At 42.6% G+C, this 20,259-nt stretch overlaps 1 protein-coding gene across 1 annotated transcript in view; it reads left to right on the top strand.

Annotated features, from left to right (window-relative positions):
- The window catches only part of PEX7 (peroxisomal biogenesis factor 7), a 96,374-nt gene that overhangs the window by 19,049 nt on the left and 57,066 nt on the right, over nt 1–20,259 (top strand). The window contains exons 4-5 of the mRNA XM_038741459.1: nt 18,988–19,065; nt 19,820–19,928. Of these exons, the coding sequence (XP_038597387.1) occupies nt 18,988–19,065; nt 19,820–19,928 (187 nt within the window). The remainder of the gene's footprint in view (nt 1–18,987; nt 19,066–19,819; nt 19,929–20,259) is intronic.

Here is a 20,259-nt window from a genome sequence, read left to right as displayed (position 1 = left end):
AAGACCAAAAAAACCTCAGATCATTTCAAGAAGCCTGCATTGACTCATATCTCTGTCATTAACAATGCTCATTAGCATCTCACTTTTAGAAACAGTTTCCATAACAATGCACCGTCGCAAGTATATTCATTCATTCAATCCTATTTATTCAGTGCTTATCCCTTTGCAGTACTCTGTAACTATCGTTACCTCTGTTACCTCTATTAACCCTGGTCTTCTGACTCCCACTCCTCCTGATCTCTTTTCACTAGGCCACACTGCTTCTTTCTATTGTATTTGTAACTTGAAATGCTTACTTACGCTGTGAGCGTCATGTGAGATTCATTCAGTCATTAGAGACTTGGTCTGACCTGATTATCTTGTATCTACCCCAATGCTTTGGCACAAAGTGCTTAACAAAACACCACAATTATTATATTCTCAAAACCCACCACCATAAAAGAAAAAATTGGAATTATTTCCTGCTGAAGGGATACTCTAGTGAGAAGCAGCATGGCTTAGTGTCAAGAGCACGGACACGGGAGTCAGAGATCATGGGTTCAAATCCCAGTTCCGCCACTTATCAGCTATGTGATTTTAGGCAAGTCACTTAACTTCTCTATGCCTCAGTTCCCTCATCTATAAAATGGGGATTAAGACTGTGAGCCCCATGTGGGACAACCTGATTACTTTGTATCTACCCCAGTGCTTAGAACAGTGCTTGGCACATAGTAAGCGCTTAACAAATACCATCATTATCATTATTATAGGTTCTGCATGTCTAGTTGAGGGCACACACATGCAGCTCTCTCCACAAGGACCTATTGATAATGTTAGCATTATCATTAATAGCCACGCTGCTTCTATTAGCTATTGAAAAATCAAGCAATAGAGCTATATCATCATCAATCGTATTTATTGAGCGCTTACTGTGTGCAGAGCACTGTACTAAGTGCTTGGGAAGTACAAATTGGCAACATATATAACAGTGTAACAATAATATATAACAATAATGATAAGAAGTATGACACATATTGAGCACCCTGTGCTAAGCGTGGGATAGATATGACGTTGTGAGACCGGATACAGTCTATGTCAGAGAAGCAGCGTGGCTCAGTGGAAAGAGCCCGGGCTTTGGAGTCAGAGGTCATGGGTTCAAATCCCGGCTCCGCCAGCTGTCAGCTTTGTGACTTTGGGCAAGTCATTTAACTTCTCTGGGCCTCAGTTCCCTCATCTGTAAAATGGGGATGAAGACTGTGAGCCCCCTGTGGGACAACCTGATCACCTTGTAACCCCCCAGCGCTTAGAACAGTGCTTTGCACATAGTAAGCGCTTAATAAATGCTATCATTATTATTATTATTATGTCCTGCACACGGCTCACAATCAAACTTATCTCCATTATACAGATGAGGAAACTGAGATCCAGGGAGGATGGGATTTGCCCAAGATCACCCAGTAGGTCATTGGTGGATCTGGGACTCAAATCTGGGTCTCTTGATTCCCAGATGTACATTCTTTTCACTAGGCCATGCTGCCTCGGTTGTATAGTTTCTAAATTTATCAAGTTCTGCCACCCCTTGTCTACCGTTTATTTGGGCTACTAAGGCTTTTGAACCTCATATGACTCATCAGGCTTTCTGGGGCACATCTTTTCTCCTCTTCTCTCTCATTACCACTCATGAATGCATGCTCTGTCATATGTAGAGAGGTCTTGGCAAGAGTAGAAGAAGAGAAGATAAAGGAGAAAAAAATAGAATAGAATAAAAAATAAAAATAAATTTATTTAGAAAAAAATAAATGGAAAGCCTCTTGCTTGCTTGTACCTGAGCTTCAAGGACCCCTTCGGCCCTCAAGTGATGTACCAAAGGAAATGGTTGGAACGATAGTTCCTACTAGTAAATTTTCATTTTAGCTACTACAGTATGAAACGTACACCTTTTCTCTTCATTTTTATAAATACTGAAGAGCTCAATGGATTTCATAATCCTTTGCTAAGTGGGTTGTTTTTTCTTTAAGCTTTTTGTTGATAACTCAGGAAAGCTTTTCTTTGAGTTCAGTGACTGTGGGTAAAAAAGTGTGTTTGCTGGGTTTGCCAGGGTGTCACCAAGGCCAGAATCCTGTATTAACAAAAGATTGAAATATTCACATTGCACATTGTGTGCAAAATGTTTTCCATTATTTCTCATAGCTAAAATGCATTGCATAGTTCAAAATCTTTAAAAATCTTTTGATTTTTAAAAATCCATTTCTTATACTTCTAATTATCATGCAAGCTGGTAGCTAACTCCTGAAAATAAAAATGCAAAGTTTCAACCAAACAACTTTAATTTATTCTCTTTAGAAATGCATTGATGACTTTAAATTGCATTTTTAAAAATCCATTTCTTATACTTCTAATTATACAAACTGATAGCTAACTCCTGAAAGTAAAATGCAAAGTTTCAACCAAACAACTTTAATATTTCTCTTTAGAATGCATTGGTGACTTTAAATTGCATAACACATTTGGAGACCTGAGGGTATTTGGCAGTTTTTGTTTTTTTTTGGCAAGGAAACTGTTGAAGTATGTTAAACACAGCCATTCTTAGTTTGCTGCTGTATTGTTATGTAATTAACTTACTGCTTTTGACTGTAATCTCAAGAAAAAACTGTTCATAACTCAGAGCAGAGGGTGAGTACCATAATGTTATCATTTAAGCACTTAGTACAGTGCTCTGCACACAGTAAGCACTCAATAAATACGATTGATTGATCATTTGGTAATCTTTTCTTGCCTTTTGCATTAGTAGGATTCTACATTGTTCAGGAATCTAAAATCTGAGTTCAAGACCTTTTCATTTTCTTCCAATTTTAAAGACTTAAATTGGGAGAACTGGACCTCTGCCACCATTGGTTATTTAAAACCTTAATAACTTAATAAAAGCTACTGTCTCTGGGGTGATTTAAAATTGAAGTCCTTCAAGAGATTGAAAAGAAAATATTGGTAGAAGGGATAAGAAATTAACCTGCCTATGCTTTTATGGTATTTGTTAAGCACTTCCTATGTGCCAGGCACTATTCTAAGTGCTGGAGTGGATACAAAGTAATCAGTCCTAGCCCCACATGAGGTTTACGGCCTTAATCCCTATTTTACAGATGAGGGAACTGAGGCCCAGGGAAGTGAAGTGACTTGCCCAAGGTCCTACAGCAGAAAAGTGGTGGAATCGCAATTAGAACCCAGGTCCTTCTAATTCCCAGTCCACTAGGTCACACTGCATCTCTAGGTCCCAAATGTTGCTGGATAAACACCTAATACAGTGAAGGACAACCAAGATCATCTTGGGGGTTGAAACTTCCATAGCCAGAGAGACTGAAAATATTGGAATTCAGCACCCAGAAAGGACAGAGGCTGAGCAGGGATGTGTTTGAAATGTAATAATAATAATAATAATAATAATTGGCATTTGTTAAGCGCTTACTATGTGCAAAGCACTGTTCTAAGCGCTGGGGAGGATACAAGCTGATCAGGTTGTCCCATGTGGGGCTCACCGTCTTAATCCCCATTTTACAGATGAGGTAACTGAGGCCCGGAGAAGCTAAGTGACTTGCCCAAGATCACACAGCAGACATGTGGCGGAGTCGGGATTCGAACCCATGACCTCTGACTCCAAAGCCCGTGCTCTTTCCACTGAGCCACGCTGCTTCTCTATGTAGAAAATCATGAGGCTTGAGAACAGGGGGAACACAGAATTGTCATTTACCAGATGGCACAACACCAGGATAAAGTGACATGCATTGAAACGTGAAGGCGGTAGGTTCCAAATGAGCCAAAAAACACTTCTTCACACGGTGCTAGTCATATGGCATTTGTTGCCACGGGACTTATGTAACATTAAAATATAAACAGATTTAAGAGAGGTTTGGATAAAGTCATGGGTAATAATAACAACAATAATAATAATGGCATTTGTTAAGTGCTTACTACATGCCAAGCACTGTTCTAAGTGCTGGGGTGTATACAAGGTGTCCCACATGGGGCTCACAGTCTTAATCCCCATTTTACAGGTGAGGTAACTGAGGCCCAGAGAAGTTAAGTGACTTGCCCAGGGTCACAAAGCAGACAAGTGGTGGACTGGGGATTAGCACCCATGATCTCTGACTCCTAAACCCATGCTCTTTCTACTAAGCCATGCTGCTTAATAATAGTGATATTTAAGTGCTTATTATGTGCCAGACACTGTTCTGAGAACTAGGGCACTGGGGTAGATAGAAGATAATCAGGTTGGGCCTAGTCCCCGTCCCACATAGGGCTCATAGTCTTAATCCTCATTTTACAGATGAGGGAACTGAGGCCCAGATCAGTGAAGTGACTTGCACTAGGTCACTCAGCGGACAAGTGGCAGAGCCGGGATTAGAACCCAGGCCCCTGCTCCATCCACTAGGACACAGATAAGCACCCCTTAATGAGTTACTAATGGACACGTTAGGGATGTAGATGGAAAGTAAGGTGTGTTAGATGGTCCATTCCACCCTGCACAGAGTAAGTACTCCATAAATACCATTGATTGGTTAAAGACACAATACTAGGGCAAATTACTTAACTTCTCCATGCCTCATTTATCTCATCTGTAAAATGGGAATTAAGACTGTAAGCCCCTTTGAGACATGGATTGTATCAACTATGTGTCTACCCCCGTATTTAGTACAGTGCCTGGCACATAGTAATCACTTAAATACCATAAAAAAGTCTTTTTTAATGGGATTTGTTAAGTGCTTATTCTGTGTCAAGCACTGTTCTAAACACTGGCTTAAGTAATAGTTAAGTAGGTCAGGCACAGTCCCTGTCCCATATGGGGCTCACAGAAAGTAGGAAGGAGAACAGGTATTTAATCCCCATTTTACAGTTAAGTAAACTGGCACAGAGAAGTTATGACACTTGCCCAAGGTCACAAGCAAATGGCAGATCCAGGATTAGAGCCCAGGGTCTTCTTAATCCCTGGTCTGTGCTCTTTATTTCCATTAAGCCACATTGCTTCGGTCAGAAGAAAACAATGCAGAGTAGGTGTCATGTTATAGTTTCCAAAAATATAACCAGTTTCAATGAATATGCCTAAACCCTAGAGTAAAATTTGGAGTAGTCAATTCAATCTTTCATTTGCTGGAAGGCACTAGAGTGGAGTTTTGGTTGCTGGTACCGCTCAGTGGCTTGTCTGTAAAGGACAAGTTCATTGTTGGAAGTGAGGTTATTTTCTGTTTAAATTTCTTATGTTCTTTAAAATTTCAATTTTAAATTTCAAGCAAAATGCCAAGACATTGTGTTCCAGAATTACCCCCGCTCTCCTCCCTTCATCCTTCTTTCAGAATCCCCCAGGAGTTGATGAGGAAGAAGGGTTTTGTTTTTTTGTCATTAAGACAGTGAGCCCGTTGCGGGGCATGGGCTGAATCCAACCTGATTAGGTTGAATATACCCCAGTGCATAATAATAATAACGGTGGTATTCGATAAGCGCTTACTATGTGCCACACACTATACAAGTGATGGGATGGATACAAGCAAATTGGGTCGGACTTGGTCCCTGTTCTGCATGGGGCTCACAGTCTTAATCCCCATTTTATAGATGAAGTAACTGAGGCACAGTGAAGTGACTTGCCCAAGGCCAAACAGCAGACAAGTGGCAGAGCTTAGTACAGTGCCTGGCACATCCTCAGCACTTAACAAATGCCATAAAAAAAATTGCTTGTAAGTGCAAATTCAAATTGAGCTGCCCCGTCTACTCTGATGTGCAGCATGGCTCCGTGAGAAGAGCCCGGGCTTGGGAGTCAGGTCACGGGTTCTAATCCCAGCTCTGCCACTTGTCAACTGTGTGACTTTGGGCAAGTCACTTAACTTCTCTGTGCCTCAGTTCCCTCATCTGTAAAATGGGGATTAAAAGTGTGAGCCCCATGTGGGACAACCTACCTTGTACCCCCCGCACTTAGAACAGTGCTTGGCACATAGTAAGTGCTTAACTTGCTTAGAGAAGCAGCGTGGCTCAGTGGAAAGAGCACAGGCTTTAGAGTCAGAGGTCATGGGTTCAAATTCCGGCTCCACCAATTGTCAGCTGGGTGACTTTGGGCAAGTCACTTCACTTCTCTGTGCCTCAGTTTCCTCATCTGGAAAATGGGGATTAAGATTGTGAGCCCTACGTGGGACAACCTGATCACCTTGTATCCCCCCAGCGCTTAGAACAGTGCTTTGCACATAGTAAGCGCTTAACAAATACCATCATCACCATCATTATTATTATTAACAAATGCCATCTTCATCATCATCATCACAAGGCGGCATGAAAAGGGTCTCCAACTTCCTTCTCCATCTTCCTCAGAGATGTCCAACAGGGTCCAGCCTGGCATGTCTTCCTTATCTTCCCTCCCAAACCCTGCCCTCTCCCTGACTTTCCCGTCACTGTAGACGGCACTACCATCCTTCCCGTCTCACAAACCCGTCATCCTCGACTCGGCTCTCTCATTCACCTCTCACATCCAATCCGTCACCAAAACCTGCCGGTCTCACCTCCGCAACATCGCCAAGATCCGCCCTTTCCTCTCCATCCAAACCGCTACCTTGTTGGTTCAACCACTCATCCTATCCAGACTGTATTACTGCATCAGCCTCCTCTCTGATCTCCCATCCTCCTGTCTCTCCCCACTTCAGTCTATACTTCTCGCTGCTGCCTGGAACATCTTTGTGCAGAAACGCTCTGGGCATGTTACTCCCCTCCTCAAAAATCTCCAGTGGCTGCCTGTCAACCTACGCATCAGGCAAAAACTCCTCACCCTGGGCTTCAAGGCTGTCCATCACCTCGCCCCCTCCTACCTCACCTTCCTTCTTTCCTTCTCCAGCCCAGCCCGCACCCTCCGCTCCTCTGCTGCTAACCTCCTCACTGTACCTTGTTCTCCTGTCCGCTGTCAACCTCTGGCCTGGAATGCCCTCCCTCCATACATCTGCCAAGTGAGCTTTCTTCCTCCCTTCAAAGCCCTACTGAGAGCTCATCTCCTCCAAGAGGCCTTCCCAGACTGTGCCCCCTTTTTCCTCTCCTCCTCCCCATTCACCGCCCCTCCTTCCCCTCCCCACAACACCTGTATATATGTTTGTAGAGATTTATTACTCTATTTATTTTACTTATACATATTTACTATTCTATTTATTTTGTTAATGATGTACATTTAGCTTTAATTCTGTTTATTCTGACGACTTGACACCTGTCCACATGTTTTGTTTTGTTGTCTGTCTCCCCCCTCTAGACTGTGAGCCCGTTGTTGGGTAGGGACTGTCTGTATATGTCACCAACTTGTACTTCCCAAGTGCTTAGTACAGTGCTCTGCACACAGTAAGCACTCAATACGATTGAATGAATGCCTAACACACAGACAGGCTTGTTACGCATAGAGGTGAGGCCAAGCTTTAGCTAGGGCAGGCAATGTCAGAGTTCCTTGAGGGTGGGTGGGCTCCCAGAAAAACAGTTAAGAGTTCAGAACATGAACTAATGCTCAGGTCTTCCTCTTGAAATGGGAGTCAGGGAAGGAGAGCATGAGCAAGCCATGAGCACAGAACACGGATCAGCACCTTTGAAACGATGTGAAGCCGCTCACCTGCTCAAGCCCAGCCAGGAACATGAAAGTGCCAAGAAAACCAGGTGGGCTGGAAACATACTAAGAAAATTGCCGGCACACATCTGCTTGACTTGCTCATCACTGATCCTGCGGGCTAGTTCCAAGCCTTAGATGACTGTGAGCCCGTTGCTGGGTAGGGACTGTCTCTATATGTTGCCGACTTGTACTTCCCAAGCGCTTAGGACAGTGCTCTGAACACAGTAAGCACTCAATAAATACAATTGAATGAATGATGTCATCATAAAAATAATTATGGTATTTGTTAAGCATTTATTAAGTGGCAGGCACTCTGCTACCACTTCTTCCCACCCCTAAAGCCTTCTGCTCTCACTCAGCTTTAGATGTAGGATTACCAACTGAATACACCCTCAGTGAGGGCTGTGGGGTAATCAGTCAGTGTGGCCTAGTGGATAGAGCATGGGTCTGAGAGTTAGAAGGACCTGGGTTCTAATCCCGGCTCCGCCTCTTGTCTGCTGCGTTAACCCGGGCAAGTCGCTTCACTTCTTTGAGCCTCAGTTCCCTCACCTGTAAAAAAGGATTGAGACTGTGAGTCCTATGTGGGACAGGGACTGTGTCCAACCTGATTAGAAGCAGCATGGTTTCGTGGAAAGAGCACAGGCTTGGGAATCAGAGTTCATGGGTTCTAATCCCAGCTCCGCCACTTGCTGTGTGACTTTGGGCAACTTCTCTGTGCCTCAGTTACTTCATCTGTAAAATGGGGATTAAGACTGTGAGCCCCACGTGGGACAACCTGATTACCTTGTATGTACCCTAATGTTTAGAACAGTGCTCGGCACATAGTAAGTGCTTAACAAATGCCATAATTATTATATTTATTGAGCACTTACTATGTGTAGAGCACTATACTAAGCAGTTAGGATAGTACAATATAACATAGAGTTGGTAGACATTCCCTGCCCACCACAAGCTTACAGTCTAGAAGTGTAGAAGCTCTTGGGAGTGTGCAGGGGATGGTAAAGATACTTGCCCCTCTGCTCTCTCTGAGGGTTCAACCCAGGGAGAAAGGAGGAGCTCCGGAACTATTGCATTCTCTAGACTGTGAGCTCATAGTGGGCAGGAATGTGTCTGTTGTTATGACTTACTCTTCCAAGTGCTCAGTACACGCCTTTGCACACAATAAGTGTTCAATAAATACAATTGAAAGATTGAATTCACTTTTCAGTGAAGGGTTAAGATGGAGTAGGACAAATGCGGCGGATGATATGAATTACTGGGGAAGCTTTGGGGAGGAAAGTGAGCTTGTGGGCAGGGAACATCACCAATGGTGTTGTGTTGTACTTTCTCCCAAGTGCTTAGTACAGTGCTCTCATTCATTCATTCATTCAATCGTATTTGAGCGCTTACTGTGTGCAGATCACTGTACTAAGCGCTTGGGAAGTACAAGTTGGCAACATGTAGAGACGGTCTCTACCCAACAGTGGGTTCACAGTCTAGAAGGGGAAGACAGAGTACCAAAAGAAAACATATTAACAAAATGAAATAAATATGTACAAATAAAATAAATAGAGTAATAAATACATACAAACATATATACATATATACAGGAGCTGTGGGGAGGGGAAGGAGGCAATGTAAGCCTCAAAATGTAAGCACACAAAATACACAACTGATTGATTGAGTGGATTCCTATGCTTTAGACACAAGACAGGCACAGCAGTTCTAAGATCCAGGATCAGCATATAGGAAAAATCTTAACCTCTTGTCTCCAATCATCATCATCATCAATCGTATTTATTGAGCAGTTACTATGTGCAGAGCACTGTACTAAGCACTTGGGAAGTACAGATTGGCAACATATAGAGACAGTCCCTAAGCAACAGTGGGCTCACAGTCTAAAAGGGGGAGACAGAGAACAAAACCAAACATACTAACAAAATAAAATCCCCACAACTCCCACCTTCCCATCTCAAGTGAGGCACAGACCCAGAAGTCAACAATCCTGGAAACCTTTTTTGTAATAAAAAAAAGCACCGAGAATGTTTTAAAATTCTGTTTTCCATGTTTTGTGTAAATATCCTTTTTGTATGGATTTATATAACGTATTTGCAAAGGGATTTTCAGTAGTCCCTCTCCAGTGCCTACAGATGCATTCTTTAGAGTTCATTATCGACAGAAAGCAGCATTCAAGAACTATTGTTTCAATAGGAAATAAAGGGGTGCTATCCAGACTCCCTATATGTAATCACGAAGTTAATACACATTTTTTGGATGCCAAAAGGGTGTTTTATGCGGAAATAACTGTAAAGCAGAACCAATCTTCTAATAAAACACCTGCACATAGTGAAAAAACCCACCAACATTTTCTAGTGATTTTTCATTTCTACCTGTGTCTCTCAGTGTGGCTTTCTTGGGTATTAAAGGCATGATTAAAAACCACACTCATGATTCCTCCTCTAAGGTAGCAGTAAGATACCGTGAGCTTGGCCTCAATATTACAATTTGAGGGTATGAAAAAGTAATAATTCTTTGGATTTACATCGAGTTTTGCCCTACTACATTTTTTTCATGAAGTATTTTGAGGAGGGTACTCCTAGGGAATATTTGTTTTCAAGGGGGAAGCAGTATGACCTGGTGGATAGAGCGTGGGCCTGGGAGACAGAAAGACCTGGGTTCTAATCCTGACTCCGCCACTTGTCTGCTGTATGACTTTGGGCAAATGAGTTAACTTCTTTGTGCCTCGGTTACCGCATCTGTAAAATGGGGATTAAGACCGAACCCCGTGTGGCACAGGAACTGTCCAACCTGATTAGCTTGTATCTACCACAAAACGGAGAACAGTGCCTGACACAGTCAATCATTCGTTCAGTCGTATTTATTGAGCGCATACTGTGTGCAGAGCACTGTCCTAAGCGCTTCGGAAGTACAGGTCCGCAACATATAGAGACGGTCCCTACCCAACAGCGGGCTCACAGTCTGACACATAGTAAGTACTTAACAAATACCATTAATAAAATAAGTAAGTAAATAAAAAAAGTTAGCAGACATGTTCCCTGCCCACAACGAGCTTCTGACACATCCAGTGAACTTCAAGAGGGTTCTGGAAGACGAAAGCCTTCAAAAGCTTATTTCAAGAACTTTCCTCCCATGTGCTTCTGGTTTTTAGCAGATCATTTGCGCCGTAGGAAGAGCCAATTTGCAAAGCTTAAAAGTCAGTTTCCATTAAGCATTGAATTTTAAACAGTTGCAGTTGTTTCCCCCTGGTAATGGTAATGTACTACTGATGAGTGTTGCCTGAAATTCTTTTACTTCTTGCATGAAATAACATAACCAGTTCACAACTGAGTTGTGGTAGTAATGCTCTTGTATTCTTCCATCAAATTCTATACACATCACATTCTGAAATGCCATAATTTTTGCAGGAAAGCGGGACTTGTTTTATTGTAGCACATGTCCCATTTTACTTCGGAAAGTAATCATTTGGAATTTTTCCATTTCATCAGATTTGTTCCAGGAATTTGCCTCTACAGCTTTCCCTTGTGCCTGTTTGGAATTTAGATTTTGAGCATTCTAATTAGTATTATTGACAATCACTTTTTCGTTTTTAAACTTTTCCGAAATATTTATTAGGTTATATATTGGCATAATGCAGCTTTAATCCTTTAGAGCAGCTCTATGTGCAGTAATTTATAACTGAGTTTCCTTTTGAGATCAGATTAATAATCCCTTTGGAGTAGTTGTATTAGTTGGTTCACCAATCTGTAATTTTCTAACCGCATAAATTCCACCAAGTATTTGACCTTCCTCATTCTTTCATGTGACCAAATGTCTTGCAACCGAAATGAAGCTTCCAGGGGTTTGGCTCAGTGGCCTAAACAGATCAAGGAGGAAAGGGGATGACACAAGTCGCAAAAAGAAGGGAATGCCAGAGAGAGAAAGTGACAGGGTCAAATATCTGCTGAAGAGTAAGTGAAATTTCAGTTAGGTGGCATTAGTAAATCTGAGTCTGAAAAACAAAATAAGAGTGAAAATGAGAGGAAACTGAAAATTTTGATAACAAATATGGAGTTTTGCTTTATATAGACTCTGTATAGTTTCCTGAGTAAAAAGAAAAAATATGGTATTTGTAAGTGCCAAGCACTAGGGGTAGATACAGGGTAATCGGGTTGTCCCACATGGGGCTCACACTCTTAATCCCCATTTTACAAATGAGGTAACTGAGGCACAGAGAAGTTAAGCGGCTTGCCCAAGGTCACGCAGCTGACAAGTGACAGAGCCGGGATTAGAAGCCATGTCCTCTGACTCCCAATCCCGTGCTCTTTCCACTTAATGTTATACCATTAATTATAATTGTGGTTTGTTAAATGCTTACTATGTGCCAAGCACTATACTAGCCATGGGTAGGTACAATATAATCTGGTTGGACATAATCCCTGTCCCACCTGGAGCTCACAAACCTGCATTTTGGCAAATCCTAAATGACAGCCCCCAAGAGGCCTAGAGCTTTGAAGATCTGTAACCCAGTATTCAAGAAGTAACTATTGCTATTAACTGGAGAGGAATTCCTCATAGTAGGTATAATAATGATGGTATTTGTTAAGCACTTACTATGTGCCAAGCACTGTTCTATGTACTCAGTTCCTTCCATTTTTTTATAATGGCATTTATTAAGCACTTACTATGTTCAAAGCACTGTTCTAAGCGCTGGGGAGGTTACAAGGTGATCAGGTTGTCCCACAGAGGGCTCACAGTTTTAATCCCCAATTTACAGATGAGGTAACTGAGGCACAGAGAAGTTAAGTGACTTGCCCAAAGTCACACAGCTGACACTTGGCAGAGCAGGGATTTGAACCCATGACTTCTGACTCCAAAGCCCGTGCTCTTTCCACCGAGCCACGCTGCTTCTCATCATTGACCCCGCCTTGAGTGTATTGGTAAGTATAAGAATATTTTCAATGTTGGAAAGTGCCAAAGGTTGAAAAATAGGCCTTCAGTAGATGGTCACACGTTTCACACCATTTCCAAAGCTGTATTCTAAGTAAGGATGAAGAAAAATGCAATCATTAGCTGCTAAAGGAAGGCTTAATATTTGGAACACTATTGTATGAGAATTGTAACCTTTCTCAAAAGTATAGCCTGTAAGCAAAAATGTACTAAATTACTCAGAAGCTCATCTATCTAATCAAATGTAAAAGTTTACAAATTTTAAGTTTGTCTTTTTCAGTTAAGGTCTATCAAATTAAAACAATGCTCTGCATTTCAAATGCTTGAGAGAGGACTTGAAAATATAAATGCTCAGTATTATCATTAGATTTTTCTAAAGCATAGCGTCCTATGAAATAGGGAAATGGAATAAAAAGTGAAAGATATTTCTAGTTTCATATGACATTAGATGATCCAATAAATGATTGTATCAATAATAATAACAGCATTTGTTAAACGCTTGCTGTGTGCAAAACACTGTTCTAAGCGCTGGGAAGGATACAGGCTGATCAGGTTGTCCCACGTGTGGCTCACAGTCTTAATCCCCATTTTACAGATGAGGTCACTGAGGCCCAGAGAAGTCAAGTGACTTGCCCAAAGTCACACAGCTGACAACTGGCAGAGCTGGGATTTGCACCCATCATCATCATCATCAATCATATTTATTGAGCACTTACTATGTGCAGAGCGCTGTACTAAGCGCTTGGGAAGTACAAATTGGCAACATATAGAGACAGTCCCCACCCAACTCCGACTCCCAAGGCCATGCTCTTTCCATTGAGCCACACGGCTTCTCTAATTGCTTCTCTATTTGTAAGCGCTTACTAGGTGCCAGGCACTGTATTACCCACAGAGATGTTCTTAGGCAGAGCACGGGACCTTAAAATAGGAATCTGGGATTCTGGCGCTAGCTCTGCCACTTTTGACATTGGCATGATGATTGGCACTCTTGAAACAAAGGTGAGAAGGAATATCTGCACCCCTTTTCTCTTCATCCTCCCCCGACCACCCTCCGCACACACAATTTGCACCTCACTGTTACCCGTGGTTCTCAGGTTATGAGGGGAGTGAGAAATTTAGGGGGAGCTTGATCCCACCCATAGGGAAGGAACGTGGCCTAGTGGATAAAGCACAGGCCTGGGATCCAGAGCACCTCGGTTCTAGATTCCCCTCCCGGCCTGCTGTGCGACCTCCTATGTGCCTCAGTTAACTCCTATGTGCCTCAATTTCCTCAACTGCGAAATGGGGATTCAATACCTGTTCTCCCTCCTACTTAGACTGTGAGCCCCCTGTCAGACAGGGACTGCAGTCCCCACCTAATGACCTCAGTGCTTAGTATAGTGGTTGATATATAGCATGTGCTTAACAAATACCATAAAAACACAGGAAGCAGCGTGGCTCAGTGGAAAGAGCCCGGCTTTGGAGTCAGAGGTCGTGGGTTCGAATCCCGGTTCCGTCACATGTCTGCTGTGTGACCTTGGGCAAGTCACTTAACTTCTCTGAGCCTCAGTTACCTCATTTGTAAAATGGGGATTAAGACTGTGAGCCCCACGTGATCACCTTGTATCCCCCCCAGCACTTAGAACAGTGGTTTGCACATAGTAAGCGCTTAACAAATGCCATAATTATTATTATTATTATTATTATTATCAGGAATCCTCCCGATTCGTCTGCTCACCTTTCCTGCCTTCCAGACCAATGATTTAATTCTCCCTTCTTCCTGTAGTGGCAATCAATCAATCAATCAATCGTATTGATTGAGCGCTTACTGTGTGCAGGGCACTGTACTAAGCGCTTGGGAAGTACAAGTTGGCAACATATAGAGACAGTCCCTACCCAACAGCGGGCTCACAGGCTGAAAGTGGCAAATTCATTGCGGAGGGTGATCCAAAGTAATAATAATAATGGTATTTGTTAAGCGCCTGCTATGTGCCAAGCTGAGTGATGAATGAACTCAAATAGGATTCTCCTGAAGGATCACCACCCTGCAGGAAAAAATTCCAAAGAATGAGACAGGCAGAAGCCCCTCAGTCTGGGGGTTCCCGGCCAGTGGGGCTCCAGAGTCCACGAGGGCTGCCTGGTGATAAGTGTGACTCCAGGGAAGGACTGGGGATTGAGTGGGGATTTGGCTCAGTGGAAAGAGCACGGGCTTTGGAGGCAGAGGTCATGGGTTCGAATCCCGACTCTGCCACCTCTACTGTGTGACCTTGGGCAAGTCACTTAACTTCTCTGAGCCTCATCTGTAAAATGGGGATTAAGACTGTGAGCCCCACGTGGGACGACTTGATCACCTTGTATCCCCCCCAGTGCTTAGAACAGTGCTTTGCACATAGTAAGTGCTTAATAAATGCCATTATTCTTTTAGACTGTGAGCCCACTGTTGGGTAGGGACTGCCTCTATATGTTGCCAATTTGTACTTCCCAAGCGCTCAGTACAGTGCTCTGCACACAGTAAGCGCTCAATAAATATGATTGATGGTGATGACTGCCCTTGCTTGGCAGAAGCGTCCCAAGATTTGGGCACAGGGAAGGTTATTGTAATAGTAACGGTATTTATCAAGTGCCCACTGGCTGCAGAGCAAGAGCAGGAGAAGGTAAGCTCATTGTGGGGTTGGAGTGTCTATCGTTATACTCTCCCAAGCACTTAGTGCAGTGCTTTGCACACAGTAAGCACTCAATAAATAAAATTGACTGAATGAATGAAGCCCACAACATGTTCCCTGCACACGAGTGTACACGTTAATGAGGGAGGGAAAAATGAACATGCTTTTAAAAGAGTAATCCATTCAATAGATGGTATTTATGAAAGCTACTGGTGGGCAGGGATCATATCTACCAAGCCAGTCAATCAATCAATGGTATTTATTGCGCACTTACTATGATGATGATGGCATTTATTAAGCGCTTACTATGTGCAAAGCACTGTTCTAAGCACTGGGGAGGTTACAAGGTGATCAGGTTGTCCCACGGAGGGCTCACAGCCTTCATCCCCATTTTCCAGATGGGGGAACTGAGGCACAGAGAAGTTAAGTGACTTGCCCAAAGTCACACAGCTGACAAGTGGCAGAGGCGGGATTTGAACCCATGACCTCTGACTCCAAAGCCCGGGCTGTTTTCCACTGAGCCACGCTGCTTCTCTATGTGCAGAGCACTGTTTGAAGAGCTTAATTCTGTTGTATTATACTTTCCCTTAGCTCCTTGTACAGTGCTGTCCAACAGTAAGTGCTCAGTAAACCAGTGTGGCTCAGTGGAAAGAGCCCGGGCTTTGGAGTCAGAGGTCATGGGTTCAAATCCTGGCTCTGCCAATTGTCAGCTGTGTGGCTTTGGACAAGTCACTTAACTTCTCTGTGCCTCGGTTCCCTCATCTGTAAAATGAGGTTTAAGACTGTGAGCCCCCCGTGAGACAACCCGATCACCTTGTAACCTCCCCAGCGCTTAGAACAGTGCTTTGCACATAGTAAGTGTTTAATAAATGCCATTATTATTATTATTATTACTGTGGGCAGAGCACTGTACTGTGCACTTGGGGGAATACAGTACAATAGAGTTCATAGACAGTCTCTTCCCACAGCTCAGTGGAAAGAGCCCGGGCTTTGGAGTCAGAGGTCATGGGTTCGAATCCCAGCTCCACCAATGTGTCTGTTGTGTGACCTTGGGCAAGTCACTTAACTTCTCGGAACCTCAGTTCCCTCATCTGTAAAATGGGGATGATGACTGTGAGCCCCACGTGGGACAACCTGATCACCTTGTATCCCCCCCGGCGCTTAGAACAGTGCTTTGCACATAGTAAGCGCTTAACAAATGCCATTAAAAAAAGGAGCTTACAGTCGAAAAGGGGACACAGACATTGAAATAAATTGCAAATAATAATAATAATGATGGCATTTATTAAGCTCTTACTATGTGCAAAGCACTGTTCTAAGCACTGGGGAGGTTACAAGGTGATCAGATTGTCCCACAGGGGGCTCACAGTCTTCATCCCATTTTACAGATGAGGTAACTGAGGCACAGAGAAGTTAAGTGACTTGCTCAAAGTCACACAGCTGACAATTGGTGGAGCTGGGATTTTGAACCCATGACCTCTGACTCCAAAGGCCGTGCTCTTTCCACAGATTATAAGAATATATACATAAGTGTGGAGCTGGGTGTGGCATGAGTAATCAAGTGCTTAAGGGACCAAAGTCAATAACTGCACAATTGTTTATAAATATATACATGAGTGCAGGGAAAGATTAAAAAATACTTTGACAAGCACTGCAGGAGGCTGCTGGGCTGATGATTTAGAGGAGGGGAATTAATCAGGAATGGCTTATCAGAGAAATCGGGGTTTTAGGAGGACTTTGAATCTGGAGAGAACTGTGGTCTGGCAGAATTGGGGTGTGGGGAGAGGAAATTCCATTCCAGGGGAACAGTAAATAAGAGGATGGGGTGGGAAGAGTCAGGAGTGAGGTAAAGTTGGAAGATCAGCTTGGAAAGGACTACAAGAGGGAGCTGGGAAGAGGCGGGTGAAGACAAGCATATGTAAAAATGGGACAGATAATTGTAAGTCTTGAAGCTGATCATGAAAAGTCTTTGATGTACAAGAAGATGACTAGGCAATGGAAGTTTTTGAGGAAAGTTGTGGTCTTTGAGATAATATAAGGGCGTTTATAAGACTGGTGAAGAGCTGTTTCTTCTGTCTGTTTCTATCTGTTTCTTCTCAGATATACTGCTGCTTTTTTAAGTTACAGTTTTTGCAGAATTTAACCTGTTATTTCATCGTAGGTCTGTGGTCAGTGCTCTACTTCTTATATTTCGAGCTGCTTATAGGCCAGAGGCTGTACCTGAATTAATATCTTTGTACTTTCCTCAGTTCTTAGTACACTACTTTGTACATTGCACACGTTTAACAAATGCTATAATCACATTTCTGATAATTATTGATAATAATAATGTATTTAAGTGCTTATTATGTGCCAAGCACTCTTCTAAGTGCTGGAGTAGAGAAAAGGTTATCAGGTCGTCAACCTGGGGCTCAGTCTTAATTCCCATTTTACAGATCAGGTAACTGAGGCACCGAGAAGTTAGTGACTTGCCCAGTGTCACACAGCTGACAAGTGGCAGAGCTGGGATTAGAACCCATAACCTCGGACTTCAAAGCCCAGGATAATAATAATAATAATAATGATGGTATTTGTTAAGCGCTTACTATGTGCAAAGCACTGTTCTAAGCACTGGGGAGGTTACAAGGTGATCAGTTTGCCCCATGGGGGACTCACAGTTTTAATCCCCATTTTACAGATGAGGGAACTGAGGCACAGAGGAGTTAAGTGACTTGCCCAAAGTCACACAGCTGACAGTTGGCAGAGCTGGGATTTGAACCCATGACCTCTGACTCCAAAGCCCGTGATCTTTTCACTGAGCCATGCTGCTTAGTAGATCTTGGTGGATCTTTCCACTAAGCCACACTACTTCTCTCAGATGTTGCTACTGAATTAAATTAAAGTGATCCCCATGATATTTGTATCAATTGTATTTATTGAAGTATTTGTAACTGAAAGTAGGCAGTATTGATTTGATGCACAATCCATTGTGTAAAGTGAACATTTCCATGACTTGCTTTTGCTTTAACTTGATCAGGGCTCAGTGGAAAGAGCCCGGGCTTTGGAGTCAGAGGTCATGGGTTCAAATTCCGGCTCCTCCACTTGTCAGCTGTGTGACTTTGGGCATGTCACTTCACTTCTCTGGGCCTCAGTTCCCTCATCTGTAAAATGGGGATTAAGACTGTGAGCCCCCGTGGGACAACCTGATCACTTTGTAAACTCCCCAGCGCTTAGAATAGTGCTTTGCCCATAGTAAGCGCTTAATAAATGCCATTATTATTGTTATTATTATCAGGGAGGTGAAGAAAGTGAAACCTAGATTAGAAAGGCAAAATGGGATAACTAAGCCGTTTACTGTGAGATCTGAAAGGATCATGCCAGGTCTTAGAAGCCTTCTCTACGAAAGGCCAGATATGGATATTAATTAATTTTAATATCTTTTGTAAACACTGAAAAGCATGCTTTTGGGGATGACTAACTGTAATCTTCTCTGACATTTCTCCAGAATGCTGCAGACAGTGATTTGCAAATTGTTGTTTTTTAATAATATTTTAGTGATTAAATAGATGACTGAGGGAGACTGTGTATTCTCCTTCTCAAAAGGTCTTAAAAAATGGTAGAGTCCAATCCGTTTGGGTTGGGATCCTTCTTCAAGGCAGGGGCTGGACTAAATGACCTCCGAAGGAACCTTTCAAGCCTGTGATTGCTATGACGGGTGGTAGGACTCAGCTTCCAGTTTCTGACTCCTTTTCAACAGAGATTACTGATGTCTGTAACGTATTGTCAACAGTATTGGAGAAGGAGCCGAAACATTAAAATGTGCTGATTTTAAAACTTAAAAATATGTTTTAGGTTTACAGTGTTGACTGGAGTCAAACCAGGGGAGAACAGCTTGTGGTATCCGGTTCGTGGGATCAAACTGCCAAACTGGTACGTCAGCCATACGGTATTCACGGAAAATAGTGTCACGTCGGTACATATCTTCTCGTTTTCCTTCTCCCAGTTTGATTTTTAGCTGAGCTACTTCCATTGAGCTGTAGTGAAAACAGCATGGCCTGAGAGTCAAGAAGACCTGGGTTCTAATTCTGACACCACTTGCCTGCTCTGTGACCTTCGGCAAATCACTTATCTCTGGGTCTCAATTTCCTCATCTATAAAATGGAAATTCAGTACCAGTTCTCCCTCTGTTCTCTCCATCAATCAATCGTATTTATTGAGCGCTTACTTTGTGCAGAGCACTGTACTAAGCGCTTGGGAAGTACAGGTTGGCAACATATAGAGACAGTCCCTACCCAACAGGAGGGATTGTGTCTGACCTGATTAAATTATATTACCCATGCACTTAGTACAGGCCTTAGCACATAGTGATCATTTAACGAATACCACAATTATGATACAGTATTCTTCGATATTTTCAAAGTTTTAAAAGCCATGTGTACAGAGCTAAGATTAGAACCCAGGTTCCCTGACTTTACACTGGACCACAATTCAGCAGTCCCCAAAAGGCTTTCACCTGCAAACCAGTCAGATCGGATATTGCTCCAAAAGAGTTGTTCTGTCCTTTTGTTTAAGAACGTGTGCCTCAAGATGATATCCGAAAAAAATTTCAATTTCAGTTCCTTAGTTTTCTTATATTTTACAAGTGCTAACCTCAAGGAGACATGATTTATTCATTTATTTGTAGTGGGATCCAGCTGTTGGAAAGTCACTGTGCACTTTTATGGGCCACGAAGGGGTCATTTATAGCACAATCTGGTCTCCCCACATCCCTGGTTGTTTTGCATCTGCCTCAGGTAAGTACTTTGATACTGGATTAAAAAGTCACAATCATAATGAATGGTTGAATAATTTTATCCAGTAGATGGCATTATGCATCAGGAAAATCCAGGAATTTGTAACCATTGTTGGGTTTTGTTGTGATTTTTTTTTTAAAAAAAAAACAGAAAACACTTTTCATTTCCTTTCAGGCCCATGACAGGAATCAAACCTAATTTAGGGGTCTGCTTCACAGTGATTGCTCACACAACCGCTTTTTGTTAATATCTCTTCCTTCAGAGTTTACTCTTCTTCCACTGATATTCTTTAGTATTTTGCTGATAGCTAAATCTTCCAATATTTCTTGTA

The sequence above is a fragment of the Tachyglossus aculeatus genome, chromosome 2 (genome assembly GCF_015852505.1).
Source record: "Tachyglossus aculeatus isolate mTacAcu1 chromosome 2, mTacAcu1.pri, whole genome shotgun sequence".
Lineage (NCBI taxonomy): Eukaryota > Metazoa > Chordata > Mammalia > Monotremata > Tachyglossidae > Tachyglossus > Tachyglossus aculeatus.
This window is presented reverse-complemented; position numbering and strand designations above follow the sequence as displayed.